The 25,034-nt window shown below is 41.5% G+C and overlaps 2 protein-coding genes and 1 long non-coding RNA gene across 5 annotated transcripts; 1 reads left to right on the top strand and 2 right to left on the bottom strand.

Moving 5' to 3' along the window:
* Positions 1 to 488: 488 nt before the first annotated feature.
* tnfrsf9a (tumor necrosis factor receptor superfamily, member 9a) lies at positions 489 to 4,239 on the top strand. Its single transcript, XM_061735508.1, has 7 exons — positions 489 to 945; positions 1,437 to 1,556; positions 1,638 to 1,775; positions 1,870 to 1,942; positions 2,061 to 2,155; positions 2,239 to 2,400; positions 2,534 to 4,239. Exons 1-7 carry the CDS (start codon positions 810 to 812, stop codon positions 2,650 to 2,652), a joined length of 843 nt encoding a protein of 280 aa, XP_061591492.1. The 5' UTR covers positions 489 to 809; the 3' UTR covers positions 2,653 to 4,239.
* Positions 1,103 to 3,894, bottom strand: LOC133456855 (uncharacterized). The gene is made up of 3 exons (XR_009783821.1): positions 1,822 to 3,894; positions 1,608 to 1,731; positions 1,103 to 1,524 (listed from the first exon to the last, which is right to left on the bottom strand). It is a non-coding gene; the product is annotated as an uncharacterized LOC133456855 (long non-coding RNA).
* Positions 4,169 to 25,034, bottom strand: ccdc187 (coiled-coil domain containing 187). 3 transcript variants are annotated; one of them, XM_061735506.1, is made up of 14 exons: positions 24,841 to 25,034; positions 24,719 to 24,735; positions 24,020 to 24,111; positions 16,324 to 16,386; positions 14,940 to 15,078; positions 14,646 to 14,736; positions 10,488 to 10,566; positions 8,732 to 10,099; positions 8,157 to 8,269; positions 7,998 to 8,069; positions 7,773 to 7,904; positions 7,537 to 7,631; positions 7,358 to 7,452; positions 4,169 to 5,611 (listed from the first exon to the last, which is right to left on the bottom strand). In XM_061735506.1, exons 3-14 carry the CDS (start codon positions 24,072 to 24,074, stop codon positions 5,463 to 5,465), a joined length of 2,451 nt encoding a protein of 816 aa, XP_061591490.1. In that variant the 5' UTR covers positions 24,075 to 24,111; positions 24,719 to 24,735; positions 24,841 to 25,034; the 3' UTR covers positions 4,169 to 5,462. The 3 variants fall into 3 exon arrangements, with proteins under 3 accessions (XP_061591490.1, XP_061591489.1, XP_061591491.1); XM_061735505.1 differs by lacking the exon at positions 24,719 to 24,735; XM_061735507.1 differs by lacking the exons at positions 8,732 to 10,099; positions 24,719 to 24,735 and having other exon boundaries at positions 24,841 to 25,029.

Below are 25,034 nucleotides of genomic sequence, written 5' to 3'. Positions count from 1 at the left end.
CAGACAAACCAGGTTGAGACATCTCAGGTAAAATACGGAACTGTTCCTGTTGAGAGTAATTCCTGTAGTAAAAGCCTGCCTGGACTGGTTCAACTGTGGTGAGCTGCAGTGTCAGTAGGAGTTATGGCAAAAAGTTGAACTTCCTGACAGTAACAGGATGTCTCCAGGATAAAAAAAAAACAACCATGTGAACTGCAGAAAACAGAATAAAATGATTTATTAGCTTCAACTTTAGCCAATTAATAAAAAATACCATCTGAAACAGAAAAGTGATTGGAAATTTAGCCACACGTAAAAGAAAAGGAGTTACTGTAAAACTGATCTGCTGATATTTCTTTCTTTCTGTTCAACCAGCAACACAGATCCATATCTTTTGGGGTTTTGGTTGTCAGAAAAGCTAATAAATATATTTAATCAGCACAAAATTATTAAGATGAAAAGAAAATGTGTTATATATTATGTATAGTCAATGTGGTGCTTTGCATACAGTAATGAATGACATGAGTCATTGCAGTGTAACTCCTCCTCCAAGACACGCCCCCCTAAAGAAAAGTCTATGAATAAAAGGCTCCGCTGACTTTAAGATTAAGTGAGGACTTTAACACTGAGGTAGCAGCACTTGTAGGACATAATACAGTTTCATGTTTTGCTTTGTAGTTTTACTTTAAAACAAAAAAAGAAACAGTCAAGTTGAAGATTTATTTAAACAAGACCAGTTATAGGTTTGTGAAAACAAAGATCCTGGGATATTTCTTGGATTATTTCTGGATTTTGACCTTCACACACAAGGCTTGGGGACCAACATCAGGATGGCTGCGATCTTTTGCCTGATGGGTCTGGCTCTGCTCACGCAGGGCTGCTGGGGCAGTCTGGGACAGACTGACATCGGCTGCAAGCGTTGGCATCAAAAAGGAGCAGATGTATGCTGTGAAGAGTGTTATCCTGGTAAGAGAAACCTGGCTTTACATTGTAGCACCATACATGTTGTGTTCCTGAACTAAGACAAGACAAACACATATAAAGGAGAAGCAATGTTTTATTTATAAGCCTATATGTCATGTTATATCTCCTGAATAACTGCATTACTGTTCGGGATAAAATGCTATAGATTTAGAGTGTGCAGTATATTTGATTTTCTTTTTAAAAAGAAGAAGCAGAGATCCCTCTATGCCACGTTGTTCTGTAATTGTGAATTTAAAAAAAAAGCACATCATATTCCAGGCCATGAAGCAGTTCCTCTGTGGTGACTGCTTGCAACCAAATATAGTTTCAGTGGTTTTTCACCTAATCCCACAAGATGTGGATGCTGCTCACACTGATCCAATCATTACAAAGATATTATCTAAATTTGCAAATGTCATTTGTTTGTTGAGTTGATGATGCCAATCGGTGGCTATCTTGTTGGCTTGTGGTTCTCACGCGTCCTGTTTCCATAGGGAACCGCCTGATCAAGGAGTGTGGCCCAGATCCTAGAACACTCTGTGAACCTTGTGATCCTGGCTATTATACACTGAAGCCAAAAGCCTACAGTTGTGACAGATGTACACAGTGTGTTGGTATGTTATTCTCTTAAAAATGTTCAGTAATTCATCAGAATCAGAACTTACCTTCAGATAAGTAAAACTATCTTTTGGTAGGTGCTCAAGTCCACTTGGAAGACTGCACAGCCACAAAGGACACAACGTGCGGCTGCAGAGATGGCCTTGCTTGTGGAAATGACCAATGTTCCTTCTGTGTGGAAAAGTGTGCAAAAGGTTATGAACCCACGGATGATCGTAAGTAGTAGTAAAAATATATATTTTAGTTTGCATTTACCTTTACTTTTCATTTAAGTCAATTGGCAGATGAACTGAAAGACTATCTTCACAGGCTCTTGCAGACCGTGTCCACAGGGAACTTTTAGCGACAAAAGCCAAAAAAATTGTCAACCGTGGAGTACCAGGTAAGCTAAACCTCTGTCACACTGTTTCTGCCACTGCTGTCAGGTTTTTCTGTAGAATTGATGGAGAGAAAGACAAGTCACATGAATTAATCTATTACTCTATAATTGTCTCTCAAAGGTGTCCACATCCAAATCAAAGGATTGTTGCCAAAGGAAATGCATCTTCTGACATTCAGTGTATCACAGAAGGCTCCGTGATCAATCCCAGGCCAGGTACGACCCCCCTCTCTTTCTCTGCCTCTCTCTTTTATTCTTTTATTCAAAGCTAAATTTCATTTCTTGTTGTTTTCTCACAGATGACGCAAATCAAACAGGGCCGTTGGTCTTAATTTTGATCATAGCTATGACAACATTTTGCATCACCATTACCATCTTCATCATCATTGTCGCTGTGAAACACAACCAGAGAAGAAAGAGGAAAATAGTGAAACCCTTACCCCCAACGGAAAGCCCCACAGGTAATTGAACAGTACAGAGTAAAAGCTTGTCCTGAGTACAACCCCTGGCTCACGATACATGACATTTGGTAAACTAAGTACAGATAAAATGATATTAATAATTCTTCTAATTGTCCCTTTATTTATCCTTTAGATGATCCCAGGACATTAATTGCCATTGAATGCAGCTTTCATGAAGCTCAGCAAGAACAAGGCAGCACCAGCACTGAGTCGCTGATCTCCAATGGGTCCTCAAAACTAGTCATCGCCTGAGTGGAAGAACCACAGTTACAGTTCATATCTGGTTAAACCGTTATTAGGAAACCCGGGTTCTCTTAAATGAGAACCCATCTGTGATACTGAGCCGCAAAGCTTAAATGACTTAATTTTTGCCTGTTTCCTAATGAAGGAAAGGCCTCAAATATATGCACTTAGTTGTACTATTCACCACGGCAACTACATTTAAAAATCTTCATAGCTCCAGTTGATAAGGCGTCTTTTTTTTGAGTTCTTTTGCATGGTACAACAGGATACAATCACAATGATCCCTTGATGACGCTGTAAACATAAAGAGCGGAGTAAGGGGAATTCTGTGGGAAAAAACAAAGTGGACTGAAGTCGTTTTTCCCCCCCCTTTGTTAACTGTGAAAACAAAAGAATCCTCCAATATACCTGACACACACGCACATGCACACACAAAAAAAACCTTTTCTAATGAAGTAGGCCTACTTGTCCCGTGGACTGTTATTCAACCACTGAAACATGAATGTTTCCTGATATTTGCATGGCTGAGCAGCTGTTACTGTATGAAACTACAGTGCAGGTGGGTGTAACGCTGTCAGCTTTTAGTCACCTCCAATTCAGAGCCCACACAGGCCTTTGAATAAAGATGGCTTTTATCTATCTATCTACCATCGAGTTGCTGATGAATATTAACATCAACAGGAAATACATGGACTTTCCTGTTGTTGAACAAGTGATAGTAAAAAAGTCCAGAGAATGGGTTTTTCCCTTATAGTAAGTAAACACACCAACCCTGCGTTGCATTCATGTTAAATAATGGTCCAATTAGAAGCACATTCTTGGTTACAGTTCACCAACACTACTGAGCAAAGGCTGACGTGCGTTTTGTGTGAAGAAGAGTCATATAATACATTAGTCAGATAACATTCCAAACAATTAGTCAGGCATCGCTCCTGGTTATCTAGCATTCCAAGTGAATGTGTCAAGTGGGACATCCTCTCACATGCAGCAAGTCATCAGATGAGGCTCAAAGGTCATGTGGAAACCCCCTGGTCGGTCCGGGCTGTCGAGTGTTTGCAAAGTCAAGTGGGCAGCAATTTCAGACCAACGGGGAGGTTGTTTTTTTTGTCTTTTTCTTTGAGCTGCTCTTCTTTACTGGTCTATAGTGGGTGTTTCTTCAGAGGATGGAAGATTATCTAAGTATGCTGTGTGGGCTTCGAGGTGAAAATGTTAACCCACATGTATAATGATGTACAAGTTTACATGTATGAGTCACAAACTTAGCTAGTAACATCTGCTGGGAGACCTCAAAGTTCACAGGTGTCACCTTCAGAAGTCTAAACTGTAGCACTTTGACAAGTACCGGTACCTACTGTAATTTACAAGACGTACTTGTAGTTTTTTAAAATGTTTTACTGTTAACAGGGTTTGTATGTAACTTTATTTTTATATATAAAATGTGTCAGTATTTCACCGACACTGGATAAGACTGTACTGTATGTATACTTTCAATGTACTTTGAACTTTGACATTTTATGACACCAAATAAATATTCTATTCTTTTTATTCGTTATATTTTCATACAGAGTAGCTGCACACACTTTAGTCCAACAAAGCAGTGGCTGATTTCATTTATATATATAAAAAAATAAAATTACATAGCCTGTTAAACAAGGGGTTAAAATAACATAAAAAGAAAGTGGACACAAAGAAACAAACAGCTGAAACGTCTATCCAAATCATTGCCATTAGCGTTATATTAGTGCTGGTGTGAAGAACAATTGTATCCAATATAGCTAGACTGACTAAAACTCTGACTTTGTCTCAGTTCAAGGTTGGTCTTTGGCTCTGCTTATTTTACTAACTATGAAACTGAGCTTGTAAAACCTGCATTAGCAGCTAGTAGTGACCTTGGGAGCGTAGATTACAAGAAAGCCTTTTTGAGTAATATGATAATTTTAGAATTTAATGTCAGCATTCGGTCATAACTTCCTGAGCGAGAGACAGGGGGAGTTTGAAAAGAGAGATATCTTCAAACCCTTGTGTATAACTCAAATATCCATCATAGACTTGTGTCTATAGTGAAAAAAAACGTTCTTAAGAAAAACAGCTCTTAAGAGGATTTATTTATTTTTTTAAAGATGAAGATTTCCTCTATTTTCTGTTAATTTAAGCTCATTTGATTGTCATTTATGATAACCTGATAAATTGCTTAGAAAAAAAAGCCAGGGAGAAGAGAAGTTTTACAAGTTACTGAAGAAGTTGCCTTTGTTCTGCCTTCTTAGTAAAGTTAACTTAGTCAAAAACACACTGGCATAATCTAAAAAGGCAGAGTTCATGGTATTCAGCAAATATATATATATATCTTTATTTAAACTCGAAAATCATTGAGGGCGAGCCCTCATTTACAATGACAATTTACAAATGCCCCCAATGCTAGTGTTAGGCCACGTTTGAACGAAGGTGAAATGATACTCTAAGATGAAGTGGACTCCCTGGTTTACGGATTTACTGGATTTCATCTTTAACATAATCACACAGAACAAGGTAACATGGGAAATCCAGGTGTGCAAATACTTTGAATGCTGACAGTGTAGTGATTAGTAAAAGACAAAAAATGTTTATAAAAATAATAAAAAGATATACTGATTAAATTAACACCAAATTAAAAATAATAACAAACCCAAATGTTCCCTTTAAAAACTCTACAAGTTCGTCATTTACTTCAGGAGGAAATATTCTACAATGTTTCCTGGTTCCGCTGCTCTAAAGTGCTCGTAGGGCGGCTGTCTCGATGTCAAAGTTCAGCATTAAAGTAATAAGTAACAGCACGTTTTGGATTATTGCTGCTTGCAGTTCTCCTTCTTCTCTTTGGGTTTCGTGTGTCCTGATTTGTCCGTTTGTCGCTTCGTTGGCGGGATAAATGTGGGCTCATCCAGAAAGTTGTGTAAACCAGAGTGCGGCAGGGGAGGGGACCCGCAGGCTGGATCTGAAAAGGAAGGAAACGATGGGTGTTACAAACAGTTGGAGGAGTTTTATTTTAAGGATGGGTTTTTGTGTTGACTACATGGGCGGCGGGTAATGAAGGCTAGGGAAGGCTAAGCCTCCCCAAATACAATGCCAGGTATTTTGCAAAAATGATATCATATGTGCGCAACATTAATAAAAAGCTGCAATATTGAATGTGTGTTGTTGCTTCAGCTTCCCTAGTGACAATGCGGTGATAATTCAGCAAGGCTTTGGTTAAAAAAAATGAAAAGTAGCCAGTCACACCCCCCTGGTCTGCGGACCGCTCAGGTGATCAGAACCGCAAATGTTGTTTGTAAACATCCGCATTTTTGTCCGCCAATTACAAATGCACAGCCAGCAGCGCTCCTTTCAAAACACAACACAAAGCTCCAAGTCAAGACCAAGATGGATATACGTTCATTTTTTAAACCAAAAGAGAAACAGACACAAAACATTGCCGAAGCTGCTGCCAATGTGACAGTGAGTCGGAAGAGAGGGACTGCACCTGCAGCCACCGCGTCAGCGACCCCCCCAGTGTCTAACACCGGCTCACCTGATGGTGCAGCCGGCCATATGAGCAGCGATGACCCGGGAGGAGGAGGAGACTGCACTGCTGATAATCCTGCTATTATATTGGTCAAATTATGCTCAAATCATTATTACGCAACTGTTTTGGGTGAAAAAAAAAACTCAAAATTTTCAAGGATTCCTCCCTGTATATAGCTTCACCAAATATTTCAGTCACCCGCCGCCTATGGTGGACTAGTGTTGTTTCTGTCAGCCTGTTTCAATTTTAGTTTTAGTCTAGTCTTTGGGTCAAGCTATCATTTTAGTTTTTATTAGTTTTAGTCACGTTCTTTCTCCTTTTAGTCGCGTCAAGTTTCAGTCGACTAAAAGTCTGAGCATTTTAGTCCTATTTTAATTACAATTGTCCAGGACCATTTCAGTCTAGTTTTAGTCGACGAAAACTGATGACATCTTAGTCTCGTTTTAGTCAAAGACTGTATTTAGCCAAACCCATTTTACAGTTCAAACAAGGTTATCTTATTGTTATATTATTGTTACCTTATAGACTCAAAAATACATTCATTCCAGATACAAAAGACTCTAATTTGAGTTTACAACATATTTATTTTTTCCTGTGATTTTGTGGCCCTATACTCCCCATCTTTTTCGACGAAACATTTGGTTTTCTTTTCCACGTCTATGTAGCGAAAGTGTATCCAAAGATCATCTCTTCTTCTCCCAGAGAAGATCCCCACGTGGCCGGTCATCGGTCCCTTTCTCTATTGAACTTTGTTTTTAATTGACGTGAACCTAGATCTCTGCGTTAACGGCATCAGCCTCTAACCTGCAGCTGCATCTTCTGGATCTGATTCCCCGCTGCAGCGACTGGGGTTGAGGATTAACGTCACCCAGCAGCAGAACTAAACCAGAGGAAACTACTGAAAACATGGACATTAACGATCTTTGGTAGAACATTTCGTCTTATCTCGGTTTGCTCAACGAAAATGAAGACACATTTCAGCATAGTTTTATTTTGTAATTTACATTTTAGTCTGTTTTTTATTCGTCTATGATATTGCATTATATATTTGATTATCGTTATCGTCACATGACCTGCATTTTCGTTGCGTCTCGTCTTGTTTTCCTCAGGTGATAAAGGTTCGTTGACGACGATATTTAGTAATAATTTTCATTGATGAAAGCAACTTTAGTGACTTACCAGCAGGTCCCACTCTGAGCCCGTCTGTGCTGCGTCTCCTGGCCTGGAAGGTCGGGTCCAACTCCTCGGCAATGTTCCTGATCTGCATGGCTTTTCTGTAATGGCAGTGCTCTTCAGTCAGCACGTACAGAACATACAAGACAAACGTGCACAATGGAGACATTTCTCTTTGTTATTACGGTGTGGTGCTGACGGGGCTGGGGGGCTGGATCTCTGGGGGACAGTCCTCCGTGGGGGAAGGAAGGCCCTCGGAGTCCAGCCGCTCTCGCTGGACCTGAAGCAGTGGACAAACAGAAATAAGAATGAAACAATGACCAAAAGTGTGACATCAAACATCAAACTGAAGGTTTGTAGACAGTCATGTAAAGGTGGGGTGAGTTTTGGAGTCTCTGCTCAGAGTGGACAACACCTGTACCTGTCTCTCTCTTGCTGCCCGTCGGTCCTGGTGACTGATCACTCGGTGTTCCTGCCACGACGCCGGCCCTTCTAGCTCACGAGATCTACGTTTAGACTTGATTTCTTGCTTCTGCATAAAACGTGCAATTTCCTGAGATAAAAACACAGCATTCTTCTGTTATTCTTCAAAACAAATTTAGACCTGATATCAGGCTACAGATGGCTTGTCGTTCAAACGTTGTACCTCGTCTTGTGCCACTTGTGCAACTCTGAAGTCGCCGATTGGATAAAGGCCACGGGGAGACGGCTGCGACTTCTGTTAGAACAAAAAAAAACAAACTTAAAACAAACACTTCTGACTTTCCATTCATCTGAAAGCCTCTTAAATGTGGGCACCACTTACCCTCCTGGACAGCTTTTCCTCTTCCTCCTGAAGCGACCGGGCCAGCTCCTCGTCTCGCAGGACCTGGTGCAGCTCCCCCAGGTCCAGGCTCGCCTCCGGCTCCAGTGAGGCTCCTACGAGCAAAGTTTCACCATGTCATTTCCAAAACAACCAGAATAACAGTCATTACTCACATTAGTGATGAATCATACAAGTGTGCTGATAGAAACCAAGAGACTAAGCCCAATCAATCAATATTTGATTTAGACCCACAGATGAGAGGATGCAGAATGAAAAGACATTTTGGGAGACTTTTTCAAAAGGGTCTCCATACAATTCTTTCTAGTCTAGTCTAAAAGACCGACAATAAAGAAAAAGTATGAATATACACAGTGAATATCAGAACTACTGAAATTGTAGATACGAAACAGAAACGTATCCCACTTCAGGGAGAAACTTTCAGATCAGACAGTGATTCATTCACAATTAAAAGAGCAGAGGTATGAAGAAAAAAAAAAGCAGAGGGAGAAGAAAAAGCCCAGCATCAGAAGATTTTCCCTGTGCAGATTAGAGTTGGTTGTAGGTCTGAGTGTTACCTCCTGCCACACGGCTTGACCTATGCCTGGTTGAAGCCCTGCTGCTGCTGCTGCTGAGACTTTGGCTATGCTGTAGTGCTCGTCGTCTGGGATGCGCTACTCTCCTCTCCTCCTCTTCCTCCTCCTCCTCTGAGCTTAACCTTTCCTCTGTGATCTTGTGCCAATTCCTGCGTTCACTCGTCGTCCTTCTCACTCTGTAATCATTTACAATCCTTTCCCCATTCTTGTCATTGTTTATGTGTTTGTGCTCTCTCCATCTCGCGCTGCCTCGTCTCTCTCCGAAAGAACTGTTAGAGTCTCCACTATTAAGCTTATAAACCTCGCCATTATCATAGAGCCTGTCTGGATCCTCTCTGTGATCTCTCCCACTGTTCTCTCTGTGTGACAATCTCCTCCGCGCCCTGATATCGCCATGGAAACTGTGCCTGGAGGAGGCAGCTCTCTGGAAGCCTCTCTGATGTGGTGGGGAGCTGCCGCAGGAGCCTTCCCTCCCGTGAAGCACCTGGTTGTCTCTGCTTTGAGGTCTTATTTGCAGCGGCGCCCCAGCGCCCCCAACCCTCACAGGCACACCCCTCTCCCTGAGTACGAGGCCGAGCATCTCCCACACTCGCGTGCTTCCTCCCTGCTGCCTGCCACTCCTGTTGTCGTCCTTAAAATGGACACGTTTGTCAGGGCTCTCCTTGCAGCTCCAGGTCCTTGCCAAGTCTCCGTTTCTGCATCTACTCCTGTCATTTAGTCTGAGTGATTCAGTGCGATTATGCCGCCTTTCTCCAAGTGCAATGGACGGGCAGTCTTTATCCTGCTCCCTACTCCTGTGCCGATCCTCAGGCACCTTTCTGTGGTTCCTCTCCTGATCCTGATGCCGAGGTATTCTCTTCTGTCCATCTTCATTTTCAAAATGGTCCTCATCACAGTCTCCTACCTCCTCTTCTTCCTCGCAGCGTTTGAGCTCATTTTTGGAGCCGTTTCTGTCATTTTTCCCATTGGGCTGATGCACGGATGCCCGATATGGAGAAGGTGCTGTGTTTAGCCCATTATACAATCTCTGGGACCAAAGAGAGAGCTGCTCAGTAAAAACTGCGTCCGAGTCCTCTGATTCATCACTTAGAGACTCTCTTACTTCACCACTCATTTTGCTAATGGGATCTACGTGTCCTTGATTTGACCATGAAGTTGTGCTTTTGTGAGCGGCTCCCCTCCTGCAGGAGCCAGTCCCAGGCTCAGGCTCAGGCTCGCTGAACTGGGCTCCACCGTTAGAGGTGAAACTTTGCCTCCTGGTGGTGGAAGACGGATAGTCCTCCCCTCTGTGGTGAAGGGCACCGGGCCTGTGCTGGTGTGGGGATTGCAACAAAGGCTCACTGGTGCTGCCTTTAGTATTGTCATACATGCAAACGAAAAAGCAGGGACGGGGGTTGAGTGTGTTAGTTCATGCTCCAATACATGTGCAGTTAATAATGGGGCAAAACAGTGTTAAAAAAAAAGTTGCAAGTTAAAAAACAAAACAAAAATTATTCCAACAGTTTGAAACACGTTTTCCAAAACATTTAGAAGTTGTTATAGACCCTGCACACACGCAAAACATCAACCCTGTGGCAGTTAATGCCTGTGGAGTGTATGTCCAGTTCATGCTCAGTGGTAGTGAGAAGTCTATAAATACCAACACTACACACACACATAAGTATGTCAATTCTGCTGCTAGGATTGCTGGGAATTGTTGCTATACAAGTACGAAATACAAATCTAAGCAAAAGTGTACCTTCATTATGACCTTCTGGCCCTCTGCTCCTCCTTTTGACCCACTGCTCCTCCTCTTCCTGCAGCCGTTTGGCCATTTCCTGCCGAAACAAGGTCATACTGCTCGTTTGTTTGTATCATATGAACATGATACTGCGAGTGTCTGAAATGATTCAACGCTAAATCAGCATTAGAGGGAAAATTCTCCCTACTATTAAGGAATCATTGTTTTCACTGCTTTGGGGAGCAGGTCATGTGTCAAAATCAAGTATCTTTGTGTGTTTGTGTAGCCCTTTTCATACAACTTGTGCAACTGTTTTACAGGATTAAAACTAACAGAAATTGTTAAAATAAAAACAAAAACAACAAACAAACAACCTGCTGCTACCACCAAAACACATCCAAATAACCACAAAGGACTCAGACACAAGTCACACACTTGTAAACCACATTGTGGACTGCAGGTGGTGCCAAAGGAGAGCATTTGTTCCCCAATTTACCTAGTTTATGTAATATTACCTAAAACAAGTATTAATTTCAGCAAATAAGACAAAAATACACTTACACAACAGCAACTTTAAATACACAACTATCAGCCACAACGTGAATAACATTTAGTATCTTGACACGATCCCATGTTGACAGGGAACCAGGTTCTGGCTTTCATGGGGAGGTTATTGAAACATACCAAGCACCTAAATAACGTAGTGTGAGGAGTGTTAGACAGTTGACCCGTCCTGACATGCCCAACCAAACACACACCTGAGAAGCCTGATCCATAAATGACCCCAGTATTAAACTGATCAGAGCTGACTCAATACCGGAGTTAGGAGACTACGTGTAAAAGATGCATATGCTTCACGGTTTTTCTCCTGGCTAACAGGCACGTCATGTCAGGAGAACTGTTTCACTTGAGCCAACACCTCGTGACGGCGGCTGACCCGAGCAGCTATGCATTTCTGCTCTCTGAAGCAGAGGTGGTGACTTCACACACCGCTGCTGTTTTGCTTTGAACAGCAGGGACCGATTACGTTGCCCCGTGAACAAATCAGCTTATTTTACTTGTGAATTCTATGAAATCTTTATCTGTGGGCTGTCGTTACAACAAAAGTCATAGCAAAAAGCAAACACAGCTCCTTTTGTCTGCAATGGGGACTTGAGTGGGAGCCACTCTGCCAGTATCAGCACACCATTAGCAGCTTGCCATGGCAGGTTAGGCGTTTAGTGCCACAGGGAGCTGGCATTTAAAACTGCACAGCCTGACGCCTTCTGCTCCTTAATTAAAAACACAATCTACAGGGAGGCAAATATTTAATCAACAGCTTAGATAAGCCAGTTAAGAATGAAGGTGCAGGCTCAACAGAAGTGTTAATAGTTCATTTGATCCTAACATCAACACCAAAATAAATCCTTGCATGTCAGAGAAATAAACTAGACTTGAACATTTAATTCTCAGTGCATAAATCAGAATTTAAATCCAACCCCTTCAAAACCAATGAAAGAATCTCACAGCTTCGAAAACAAGGATCTTTTATAGGCAGCTCCCACTAAAAAGGAAACTGCAGCGTAAAGAAAAATATTGTGCTGGGGCAGCCTTGAGCAGAGCGCTGGACCAGCCTGGGATTTTAATGGCCCCGTTCACTCCTTTCTTCCTTAAAGCTCTTTGCTTTACACAGCTCAGCTTTTGCTTTCTGCTGCTTGGGCACTCTTTTTTTAAAAAGTAATAATTGTGAACATGCAGGGAGACATGAAGTCCACTTTTTTTTTTTGAGGGGTTGGCCCTTGGTATAAACATAAATACAATGAGAACAGAATGCATTCAGAACTTAGATTCTCTTTTTGGGATATCAGGACATACTAGCACAGCATTATTTGCTATTATCTGTTTTTCAAATCAGGTAAAACATAAATGCTGAGAATCTTCCATCAATACCAAAGCAAAAAAAAGAAAAATAAACCCACAAACGCATAAAAACAAAAGCCTTTCAACTTCTCCCTGTGTGTGCAGGAAGTACCGATAGGTAGTTGGTAGAATGTGCACTTGCAGCATGGCTGCATTTAAAATGCATTTAATTCTGTGTCTGAAATCACTCAACAGAGAAATAGCTTGAGCCATTATCCAGATAAGCAGCAGGAGGGTTATGCGTCTCATTAACAGCCAACTTTGCTCATAAAACCCTCTCGGGGTCCAACAGATCCATCAGTGGCTGACGATGCTGCAACTGACAGCCATTAGTGAATCAGTTTCTCCTTAGAGAGAGGGCAAAGTCAAACATACGATACTCTCCGCCCGGCTCTCAACAGGCAGATAACACACAAGAACAAGTGCCCCCCCCTATAAACACACACACAGCCCAAGGGGCAGCCAGTTATGGTTTTACACAGTTTCTTATCTTCTTTACTTGTGAAACATTGTAAATTAATATGGTTCAGGCATCCCGGTAACAACAGAAACCAGTTGACTACACAAATGAAGGATGTCACCTGAGCTACAATAAGCTCCAAACACACCAGGTTTTACCAGCCTGGCGGAAGAGAAGCTTTTTCTTTGTTGACAAACGACTCCTTGCATTACTGCCACCTTGTGGTTTTAATGTGTTACTACCAGAGGATGTTTAAAAGCATGGATGAAGCAGTCGTCAAGGGTTCAATTTCTGATTACTTAATGACAATTTGAATGTTTAAAAGAGAGATAGAAACAGAATGTACAAAAACATTGCCCATTCCTAGTTAATATTAGTTTATTCCTGCTTCTGCGCTAACATAAGGTTAGCTGTGAGTGATCTACATTTACAGGCCTCATGTTATAGTTTTATCAATCATATTAAAAAAAAAACGGTTAGACACTAAACTAACTGATTTAATCAAATATCCTCTACCAGTTATTGTGTTTTACTTCTTTATTGCTTTAAAACTTTTAATTTTTAGGTTATTTTTCATATAACTATGGCACACTTTTATCTTGTTTTCAGTATTGCCTTGTGTCTTGGGTGTTTACATTTTATTTACAACTGCTACCTAATCCAAGCATCCTTCTATAGAAGAGACTGAATATAACTTTAAAAGTTAAACTCCAACCCATGGACCCGACAGCCACGGGGGAAAATGTGTTTGTCTCAGTAGCAAATCCTCCCTGCTGTCTAGGATCTGTCTCACTTTCATCAGAGAGAGGACTGAGCTCTTGGTTAGGTCTTTATGCCACTGGGCTGTTAAATAAATGGCAAAAAAAAATATTGTGTGAGTGCTAAAGCAAAAGAACAAATACAACTATTGCAGTAAAAATGACTCACAAAAGTAGTATGTCCTTCAACAATCAATTTTAAACTTTCTTTTGTTCTTTTGGCAAAGCGAGTGCGTCTGCCGGCCTCTTCTGGATTTTTTATTATGTCGAGGAAACTATCGCTGTGAGTCAAGAATTGCTAAGTTATTGCGGAACAGCATGAAATTTAGGAGGCAAATCTCATGTTAGGGGAAGATAAATATTTAATTAAACTTTGGAAGAAGGAGCAAGAATTGAGTCATTTAATAAGGAAAGATTGTAAAACTTGTCCCTGTACACCTGAGTTCCCAACAAAAGCATGTCATACCATCATGTTGAGAGGATATACTCCAGCTTTACAAACATCCAAAGCTTCAAGGAAGCCTTAGTTTCAAGTATTGACTTCAGTTTTTAAAGAACAGCTGAAAAGCCACCCCAGGGTAACAACAGAAGCTGAAGTGCGTAAGCTACTGTAACTTTACACATACAGATGAATATGGTGGCTGAGTTTGCTTGTTATTTTTCTGCAGTGACAAATGTTGCAGCACTCATTTAAATAGTTCCTGTAAGACGTTTGTATTCAAGTGAAACTGGAATTTTACAAACATTTGTTGAAGATGAATCGCTTAAGCCTGGTGATTTGATTCATTTAACACCATTTGCTCAGTAATCTCTTAAACTTTTACAGCGCTTTTCACCTTTTTATTAACCCTTTCAAGTGAAAATTCTATAAACTATATACACACACGTTAATGGACTTGATTAATGTTCAAATTAGCACTTTTAAAATGAACAATGTATCAATTGAGATTTTTATACCTTTTTTAATAAAAATAAATGTTCGATAAAGCTATGAATCGTTAGCAATCAGGAATTTTTAATGAGTTTGATTCCGTGTGTGCAAATAAAACACATGCTTACTGCATCGTCCTGCTCCCTCCTGTGCGCCTCCTCGGCACATCGTTGGAGCTCCTCTTGAATCACACGAGCGTACTCGAAGTCCCGCTCCTCGCTGAGAAACAGTCAGGGGAGGAAAATCATTCTTACACTTAGGATTCTTTTAAGATACCAATAAACAAACACATAAACAATGTAAATTGAAAACATATCCTTAGTCAGTCTCCATTAAGCAGCCTAAGTCATACACGCAGGAAACAGAAATGTGTTATTGCCACTATGGTAAAGCAGAGAAAGGAGTGTGAGAAGCAGGCCTACGTTTGCCTGGTGGCCTGTCTGAGGACGTTGCCTTGCTGCTCCCGCTGCTCCTCCTCCTCGTCCTGCATCCTCTTGGCCACACGGATGTCATTCTGCACCAGCTGATTCTTCTGGATATTCGTGGTATAATATTGCTCGACTGTGACGGCAAGACAGAAAAGTCAGAGAGATAAGCTTGTGCAGCAGCAATGATGGACCGTGTCTGCTCGACATTTTAGTCACGTTGCATGTCAGCTCTAACTGGATTTACAATGAATCCTGAAACAGAGCTAAAATAGAAATCTCTTTACTGTGATGAGACATGCCCCAGCAATGACTGATAAGGACAAAATAGGCCATCAAAACCCTTGAAGAAACAGGGTGTAACAATCCCTGTCATCTATCAGAACAGTTGAAAATATCTCAATTACGTAGGTTTTCATGTCGGATGCCTTTCCTGACACAAGCATTCCCATTTCTCCAGGCGTGGGACCGGCACCATGAGTGGTTGCAGAAGGCTTGTCATTGACTACGTTTACATGCATCAATAACCCTTTTAAAACCCGAATATTAGCAATAACCCTGTTTTGCACGGCCATGTAAACACCAATAACCCCTTTGAATAACCCGAATTTGCTCATATTCGGGTTTTAAAAAACACAAATATGACCCCTGGGTTACTCCTTTTAAAACCCGAATATTCGGTCATGTAAACGCCAAACGGAATATCCTGATCAAACGGAACAGGAATTTGTTTTCTGCACATGTTCTGTTCGCAAGGAATCCTGGTCTTTTGAGTCCAGGAAGTTCTTATAAACACGGAGAAACGCAAGACCAGGAGGAGACTAATCACTTCATAAATGTAATGAAGGATATGAACATTTCTGCATTTGTAGACGGTAGAAAGTACCGGGATACCGAGATTTACAAGAAGGTGAGCGAAAAGTTGCGCGAAGCAGCTTTTGTTTTGAATTTGGATACAGGAAGAAGAAGCGGAAATGACGCTAATTGCGTCATGATGTTCTCCGCTCGTCGCTGGTTTGATCCAGATTTCCCAAATGATTAATTACCATGTATACAGGGATAACCTTGTTTGCTCACCCATGGAAACGGAATATTTTGAATGTTTCAGTAACAGGAATATTAGCAATAACTCGAATTTTGACTGCATGTAGTAGGAAAACGTAGTCATTTATGCAGTTTTTTGTCATACACTGTGTGACCATCACCAAAATGTAACTTCAAGATATACTACAATACATCTGGCTGTCAAATAATATTTTCTATTAAGCTTAAGTGTCAACTGTACTCAACACAGCTCTGCAGTTGAATGCAATACAACATCTCTTTAAATAGAGGTGATCGATGTGTGCAGGCATTGTTTCCAGATTAACTTTGTACTCACTCTCCTGCTCCTGCAGATTGTGCGCCAGCGCTCCGTCCTCCAGCACAGCAAAACTCTGGCACACTGAAACAATAGATAACGGCAACACTTCAGTGTCACACAAATAGTTGCAAAGTGTTCAACAATGAATGGAAGGGGGAGGGAAATGAGTTTTCATAGTCCCATAACAAAAACAACAGCAGTCTTGAATGACTCTCTACGACTCTATTCAGGCAGAGAAGCTTTGGACGTCCAGCAGAGCCGTGGACCCAACACTTCGTCTAAAAAGGAAACAAGGACACAAGTGCTACGTGTTATGGTCATAAAAAAAGACAAAGACAGACTATTCTTCACAATGTGTTTAGAAAACCAACTACCAACACTCCATCACTCTGGCACAAACGCTACATTCTTCCAAAAGGTCCATAAAATCTACCCTAAAGGTACCAGCGTTTAAGAGTGACGTGCGAGTGGCCAAAAGCAGTGGCCAGTCTGAAGTCATTAAGTTCAGCAACAGCCGGTCCCAAACCAAGAAAGAATGATGTCACATCTTCCAAATGTGACCACGTCTGCATGCAGCACACAGCAGCAGCAGGCAGACACATGTGTTTCCTTCTGCTGCTCTGCTCAACGCGACAACCAAATGAACATGCAAAGTTAACAAACTACAAGCTTTTGCACTTAGAACGGGCGATGCTGGTACATATGCACCGCGCAGTGAAATCTGGAACAGCATTAAAGAGTTTAGCCCCCCAGATCTAACCAACTCTGTCCCGTTCACCAGATTAAACATTCTGAGACAAACCACCATCCCCATCATCTGAAACCTGTTGCTAAACATGGGGACAAAGCAATATTTATTGAAAGAAAAGCTAATATAAATTGCAGCACCTTAAAAAAAAAATATGATTCAGCTATTTCTGTCCTGGAGTGAAAAAACAAGGGAAAAAAATGGAAAACTTCAGTTAGAAAGTAGTGGAGACCAACAGTTTTGTACTACTCTTTAATCAGAGTGTTTGTCTTAACAGCATCAACATTGATGGAGGGTTAATCTAAACTATGAACACGTGTTTTACAGAAGTCCTCGCGACCTCCAAAAGCCACTATGCGATGTTTGTTCAAAAGTCTGTACAACAAGTTCAAGAGAGAATAAACACTGAACCTGCAGCTGCGGAGCTTCGTCTGTGTCCTCCACTTTTCAAGACACAGAAACAAAACTGCTGCGTTCACCTGATTTTCACAAGGGAACCAAGAGTGGCTTTCTTTACCTACAAGATGAGGGGGATAGACAGCAGTGTTTAAAAGAAGAAGAGTTTTAACTGGCTGGTGGAAAGCCTCCACGCAGAAGCAGAGGCAGCAGCAATTAAAAAGCACCTGTCCTCCCACTAATCCCTGCACTGAGCCCAGTCTGTGCATGTAATGACTGCTCCTGCTGGAAATCCTGACTGGAGCTTAGGATACGTAGGTGTTCTGCTTTGCAGCCATGTTGGTACACATGCTATAACACCCAAGCTCCAAACCCAGTTAACGGTGCAGCTGGACACGTGTTACACACAAAAAAAACTCCTCCAAAACAAGATATTTCACTTTTATCAGACACACTGTCCCAGAAACCTTTGTAATAAACACTCAGCGACCAGCTGTAAAAGCAAAAACTCTGCTCCTCTACTGCTTTTCTCACAACACGACTACTGTCATGTTGCCAACAGGTTTGAGTGTGAAATGTAAACTCAATTAGCTGCACCGTGTTACACTGAGATGCCTGACATTCTTCCTCCCCCTGCATTTATCAGTCAAAGTCAATAAAAATGACCTGTAAGTTAAACATGAAGCCATCAAAACACTTTGACATGTAGTTAGTACTGCCTTTAACTATTCATGCAATAATAAACATTGAATGTACAAATTACAAACAATGGTGTCAAAAATTATACCCCAATAGCTTCTTTAAGACAGAATTTATGGCAGATCAGAGCAGATGCCATCACTACATAGAGTTGTTATGATGTGTGTTAAGCAATCTGGACCTCAAAACCAGCAAGGCCAAAGACTGAATACTTCAGAAAAATCTAAACAAATGTCTGCAGTAAAAAGAGTGCAGGGGTTCAAGTTTCTCAGAGTCCACATTTCTGCAGACATCATGTGGTCTATTAACATTATAGACCAGGTGGAAAAAGGTCAAGCCGAGAAGACAAAGCAGTCACGCATAACTCAACAACGTTATCATGTCAGTACTGAGAGACTGCTAACCTGCAGCTGCTGGGGTGAAACAACAGCTAAACAGCAGCAGAAGAGCAAAGATCTGAGGTAGAAGGCAGCAGCAGCAGCAGCAGCAGCAGCAGCAGCAGCAGCAGCAGCAGCAGCTCGGACTATCACGCCATCTGACCGAATTTCAATCACAATTTCAATTTAGGTTCCCAGAAAAAAAAAAAAAAAATTGTTATCCTGGCTCAGTTTTTATTTCGCTTGAAATGTAAGTTTAACATGGAAATGTCAACATTTTCATGTTTAATTCAAAATAATGTTGACCGATTTCCCCCTTGGAGCCGCCCTGAGGGCAGCTCAACATGTGACCGGGTCCACATTGGTTTTCTTAGAGGAGACTTTATGATGGCTGGCTGCAGGAAATGCCAGCAGTATTATGAAGGGCAATTATAAAAGGGTTATCCCACCCTAAACACAGTTGAAACTATTTCTTTTTTTTCCACCTAAAGGCTGGAAACTCTGTCTCCAGCACCTGCTTCATTTTGCTTGTGAAAACTGCACCAGAAACTTGATAACTGTTATGATTTTGAAGAGGAGGCACAGGTACGAACCCGCCTGGAGACGTCCGATCAGGCGGCTGAATGTCGTTGCAGGTCCAAAGCTCAGGGGCCGGATTCACAAAACATTCTTAAGAAAAAAAATCTTCTTAAGTGTCATTTTTTTCTTAAGTTCAGTCTTAAGAAGAAAAAAGAGAAGAAGTCATATTCTCCAAAAAAGTATTTTCTCAACTTTCTTCTTAAGTTTCTTCTTAAGAAAAAACTTAAGAATAAATGGTATTCTTGAAATAAAAGTTCTCAAATTTGTTCTTGACTTTTTTCTTAACTTTAAGACAACCTTGACCTGTTTTAAAATTTCTTCTGTGAAAAGGTAAGCCTCTAATATCACCTTTTTCAACACATTTTAGACAAGTTTAGACTAGTAGGTCCTAGTTTAAGGATATACTTTGTAATTAATTACACAAAGAGCCTGTTAAAGGAGCCGTCTGTAAGAAATGTCCAAAACTGGTACTGCAGTCACTTTCAAAATATTGTTGAGCGGCGTGTACCCTCCCCCTCCTCCCCCCGACCAGAGGTTGCCAGGTAGGCTGCAGAATGCAGCAGGAACGTAGGCTGCCATGGCTGCGATAATTAGAGCCGAGCTGGCAACCCGGATGCCGAAACAATACTGACTTGGTGATTGGGAGATAGGTGGAGGGTGGAGCTTCAGAAACAATACTGACTTCGTGATTTGGAGATAGGTGGAGGGTGGAGCTTCAGGCCAAAACAAAAATGACAACATAAACATCAGTTGAGGGCTGCAACTCCTCTTTTTAAACTGGAATATCCTGGAATATCCGAGTGCTGTTGTCAGTGACATAAGTATTTGAAATGAACATGATTTTTAAATGTCTGTTGACATATCGGGGTCATTTTATGATTAGTTTTATTATTGCTCTTACATACAGCTCCTTTAACTGTTTGTTAGCATGTTAGTTAGCGTGGTAGTTAATTATTATTAATTTTCCCCAATAGTATTTTTTTTCGCACATTAATCTCATCCACCATAACCTCAAGCTCCTGCCTTGAAAAGTTCCTGCATCTCTTTTTCTCCTTCTCCATGTTTAGTGAGTGACTGACGGTTAAGACCCAAACTACCTCTATATATGTTTGTTGGTGCGTGCAATGACATATTTTAAGAAGTTCTTAAGTAGGAAAAATAAGAAATTCGTAAGAAATGACAGTTCTTAAGACGGTTCTTAAGAAAATATTGAGGAATTTCACTTAAGAACTTTCTTATGAACTTCTTAATTTTAGATCTTAAGACATTTCTTAAGATCGTTCTTAAGAACATATCGGTGAATCTGGCCCCTGGTCCATAATGTTGTGTCTTAACGCATCACGTCTGTTTGAATCCCACAAAAAAATCCTACTGCTTTACTAAAATGTTTTGTTTTTTTTAAAACGTACGTATTTTTCTTTCGTCTTCTGTTGGAGTTTTGCCAAACTGAGCCCCATCACTAACTTTATGTTGTCTTCAGATGCATATTCCTAAATGTTAAGTGTCCTCTTCTCCTTGATGCCAACGTGTTCAAATCTGTTCAATAATCATTTTCAGCATGTATGGAACAGATATCAGAACTGTTCCCCAGGTTACAACGAGACAGGCGGAGGATGCGAGCGCATTGTCCCGTCCTGTAAACAGGGAAGTGAAAGGGGCCACAGCGCTGCGGTCAAATATACCCAAATGCTGCTCTCTAAATCCTCAAAATGGAATTACATATGTCAGTGCTGAAATATCGCCTCCGGAGTCATGTTTCCATGTAGGGTCAAACTGTAGAGGTTTATGGAAATCACCCAGACAGCACTAAGCCCTAAAAGGATCAGTTTACAGCTCTGGGGAGCGCATAAGTCTCACCAAGAGAGACATTCATTACCACTTACACCTGTCGTGCAGCTTAAGCGGGAATATCCACTAAATGGATCTACAACCTGCCCTTGTGGATTCAATCTGTCAGCAGGGGGGGTTACAGGTCTCAATCTGATCCAACAGGACAAATTGACAGCTCTAAAGGGTTAACTTTAGTCCAGCACCCAAACAATACTGACAGACAGACGACAGAGGGAACGATGAGGGAAACGTCAGTCTCGTCTGGTGTGAGGCTGCATGAATGTGTGTGTGTGTGTGTGTGTGTGTGTGTGTGTGGGTGTGTCTGCATTGTGGGTTAACTTGTTTTTCCAAACTCCTGCAAAGTACAGTCAGATTACTCTTCAACGTGGAGGGACAGAGTCTGTGTCGTCATGACCTCGGAAAGGATATTGAGAGAAAAGGTACGAGGCATTAAGGGCCAACAGGAGTAACATATGCTGCTTTCAAATCCAGGAGCACCTGTAAGCTTCTTAATAAACCGGCCTGCGTCTCCTTTTACAGACGATGGCAAATCAAAGATCCAAGCGACGGCAGGATTTAGGTCCCAGAGTCGCGTGGCAAAAGCAGCTCAATACTAAAATGCAGGCCGGGTATGTTTAGTCTCAGATGAGCAGGTTTCCCCCGACAGCTAGTTAAAGGAATATCACACAGGAGGAGGCTGTGACATCTAAGACCTTGAATAACTGAACAGCTTTAACCAGTTTTGGAGAAGCGAAAGCAAGTTGAAGATACAATTCTGCAGATCATGTCAGGCCAGCTTGAGGAGGCATCCAAACAAACACTAGTGTCCGACCGATCAGCCTTTTTTTCGATTATTTCGATCACTGATTAGGGGGAAATCAAAAAGACCGATAGCCGATATGATTATTCCCCTTTTTTACCTTTTTGGGAGAAAACAAATTTCAATACAAGAATTCATTTAAATGAATGAATAAAAATAACAAATTAAGAGGAATAACAGCCTCAATTTTAGAACAGTCAGGCACAATACTCCCAATTCCCAGACCCAAACCACAGCAAGTGCCTACTTGGAGGTAGTAACAGTAAGCTAACAAGTACACATGACAAACAACCAAACAGTACAGGTTGTGAAAATGGCTACACAGGTTGTTTTTTTAAGTGCAAATATTTACTTAAGTTTACTTAAGTTTGAGCATGTTGAACATTCTTAATACAAAAAGAAAATGCAGTATTTCAGTAAATGATCACATTAGATGCAACCCCCCCCATCCCTCTTCTTTACACCAGCATTCCTCAATAATGATAAATAAAAACAAAGCTGCATTGGAAAACTTAAATAAGAGGAATCTTCATACTGTAACTCAAACTGTATTAAAAAAAAAATTGAAATGATTTATTTTCGATTTTTTTTTGGGGGGGGCCGATACCGATTATTATTAAAATTATGAATATCGAATTCGATAATCGGCCACGGCCGATTATCGGTTGCTCACTAACAAACACACATGTCTCTTATATCCTCACAGCTCCGTGGATAGCAGAAGTAGGAACCGTATGCCAGCAGAGAAACAGGCGAAAAGGGAAGTCTATTTTCAGACAAAAAAAATCTCCCACCAACCGCCCACACACACTCTCTCTCTGGACGGCTCTGTTGTAGTCTACTCCTCTCTATTTTTTATTTTAATTACAAAAAAATTCCCTGTGAGCTGCCAGTCCATCCCACAGCTCTCTTCCATGTGTTATGAACTCAACATATTGGGGGGGAAACGGCTTGTGAGCGTCACGGAGAACAAAGAGAGGTGAAGGGTAATGGGACTCAAGTTGTGTCAGTTGGTGAGCGCAAAATTAGGGAACGAGTGGGAGGTGGGGGAATTCCTCCGGGAGCTGCATTCCCTCAGCACATCAGGCTAAATCAGGAGGAGCCCGAGGAGGCCAAAACAGGAACAGATAAGGGGGGAGAGGCAGTGAAAACAAAAAGGGTTCACTTGGCCAAGATTCCTGGAGGGTGAGGAAAGTGGAGGTGAAGGAGGGACGAGGGTCTCTGGAGATTTGAAACAGAAGCACCCACAAGTAAACAACTTTGGTGCCAACGGAACATTTTGACAAATCTTGTCTTATTAAAGTGGACGGTTAGTCAAAAGATTTCTCTTGACCAGACATCTGATTTACATAGCAGCATTGTCTCACTGACAGGTTTATATGTGCTATTACTGGCTTTGTTTGTGCGGTGGTCCCTGCTCAATAAAGCATGAAAATGCAAAGCTGCACAGTGTTCCCTTTGTGTGTGGAAACAAGAGTGTAGCGCTGAATTATCTCCCCCGATAAAAGACATGCAGACCCATTTCTATCCCATTCATTAGTGTGGACATGCCAAAGACTGAGTCAACCGTCATAAATCCAGGACACAGATTAGAAATTCCTAACTTGTGAATGTTTTCCTATTTACAAACACGCAAATTAAAACTAATTCAGAGCTGCAGTTTAGAAACAGCGAGGCAAAACGTGAGCTTCGCATCTGGATTTCACTTTAAAAATAGCTTTAAAATGTCCATTTGTCCATCAAACGGCAAATCACAAGCAGCTATCTCCTGCCTCCCTTACATCTGCACACAGCATACCAGTCCTGTCAAAGGCAAACCCATCTGTGCGCAGATAAATAACTGAGTCTGTGTGGAAAATCCCCCCCCACTCCAGCTGTCACGTACCTGTCCTGACTTCCTCGTGGATGGAGGAACCCTAGACCAAGACATCTACCGCCAAAACAAACAGTGACCAAAGCATCTCATCTGATATGCACGCAGAGGCCTGGACTGTTTTATTATGTCTTTGGGAGATAGGTAGTCCAGACAAGTCTGTACTTTGAATCCCATGTGCTGAGAAATGTCAATAAAAACTCAATCATTTCCCTGGCGTGGCGTCTGCAGCTCGGGCACAGACCTTAATCTCTGACTGGCCTGTCAAGAGGCTAAATGAAAACAGCTTCACCCCAGCAGCATGAACCATTACACACAGTTTCCATACACGCCTGGTTGTAGGGACAGAGGGTGTGTGTGTGTGTGTGTGTGTGTGTGTGTGTGTGGTTTACCCTCTTGGACCCGGGGAAGGCTGGACTGGTCTATCTCTGTCTCCAGCTCTGCCATCTCTGCTGATCACTGCTTCATGCTGGCACAGAAGACCCTGGTGAGAAATACAGGGGGGTCAGCAGGAAAACTGCACACAACAATAGTTGATATCCTTGAACGTCTGTTAATGTCCTTTAAATCAGGGTTAAAACATTACTGTTTACTCAAGCGTACTCCTAAATTAAACTTACCGGCTGTACTGCCCTTATTTTTAACAACTTGTGCTTTTTATTATTTTACTTCTTTTCTTATTATCTTATTCTTAATTTTTTCAATCTTATTTGTTATTTACTGTCATTTAATGTCAATGTAAAGCATTTTGAATTACCTTGTGTTGAATTGTGCTATATAAATAAATTTGCCTTGCCTTGCCTTAATCCGTATTTATTTAGCACGAACCAGACTCTAAGATTGAATTATGGTTCTGCGTTAAATAGACGCAGAGCCTTCGGCGTAGGGTACGGGCATGGATCTATGGGTACGGGGCGCCGCGTACCCTACGCCGAGGGTCTGCGTCGGTGTAACGCGGAACCATAAATGAGCCTTAAGTGTGCACCTTGAACACATGAAAGGTGCTGTTGTTAACAGGTCACACGCAAACAGCCACGTTATCAGCGTTTAAGCGGCGACATGTTGAATGAGGTCAATTATATCCAGCCTACCTGTTCTATTCCCAGCACTTACAAAGGCAGCAGTGTTGGAGGAAACACACGGCTTACTCCAAAGAAAATCCCCCCAAACATAAAGACTGTAGTCTGTAGTGTCAACTTTGAAAAAGTCCTACCTTACTGTACTTCCACCCGCCTTCCTCCTTCTTCTTTGTTTTATCTGTGCAAATGATCCAGAAATGTCACGAGTTTTTTCAATGGCTTCTAACGCTTTGTTGTTAAGTGTGAACCCACAGTAAAGATAAGTGGGGTGAGGAGCTGCTGGTTGTGTGAGGAAGAGCCAGAGACTAAGTTAGTCTGCACCTCCGCC

Source organism: Cololabis saira, chromosome 12, assembly GCF_033807715.1.
Source record: "Cololabis saira isolate AMF1-May2022 chromosome 12, fColSai1.1, whole genome shotgun sequence".
Classification (NCBI taxonomy): domain Eukaryota; kingdom Metazoa; phylum Chordata; class Actinopteri; order Beloniformes; family Belonidae; genus Cololabis; species Cololabis saira.
The sequence above is the reverse complement of the archived record's forward strand: the minus strand, read 5'-3'. Positions and strand labels throughout refer to the sequence as shown.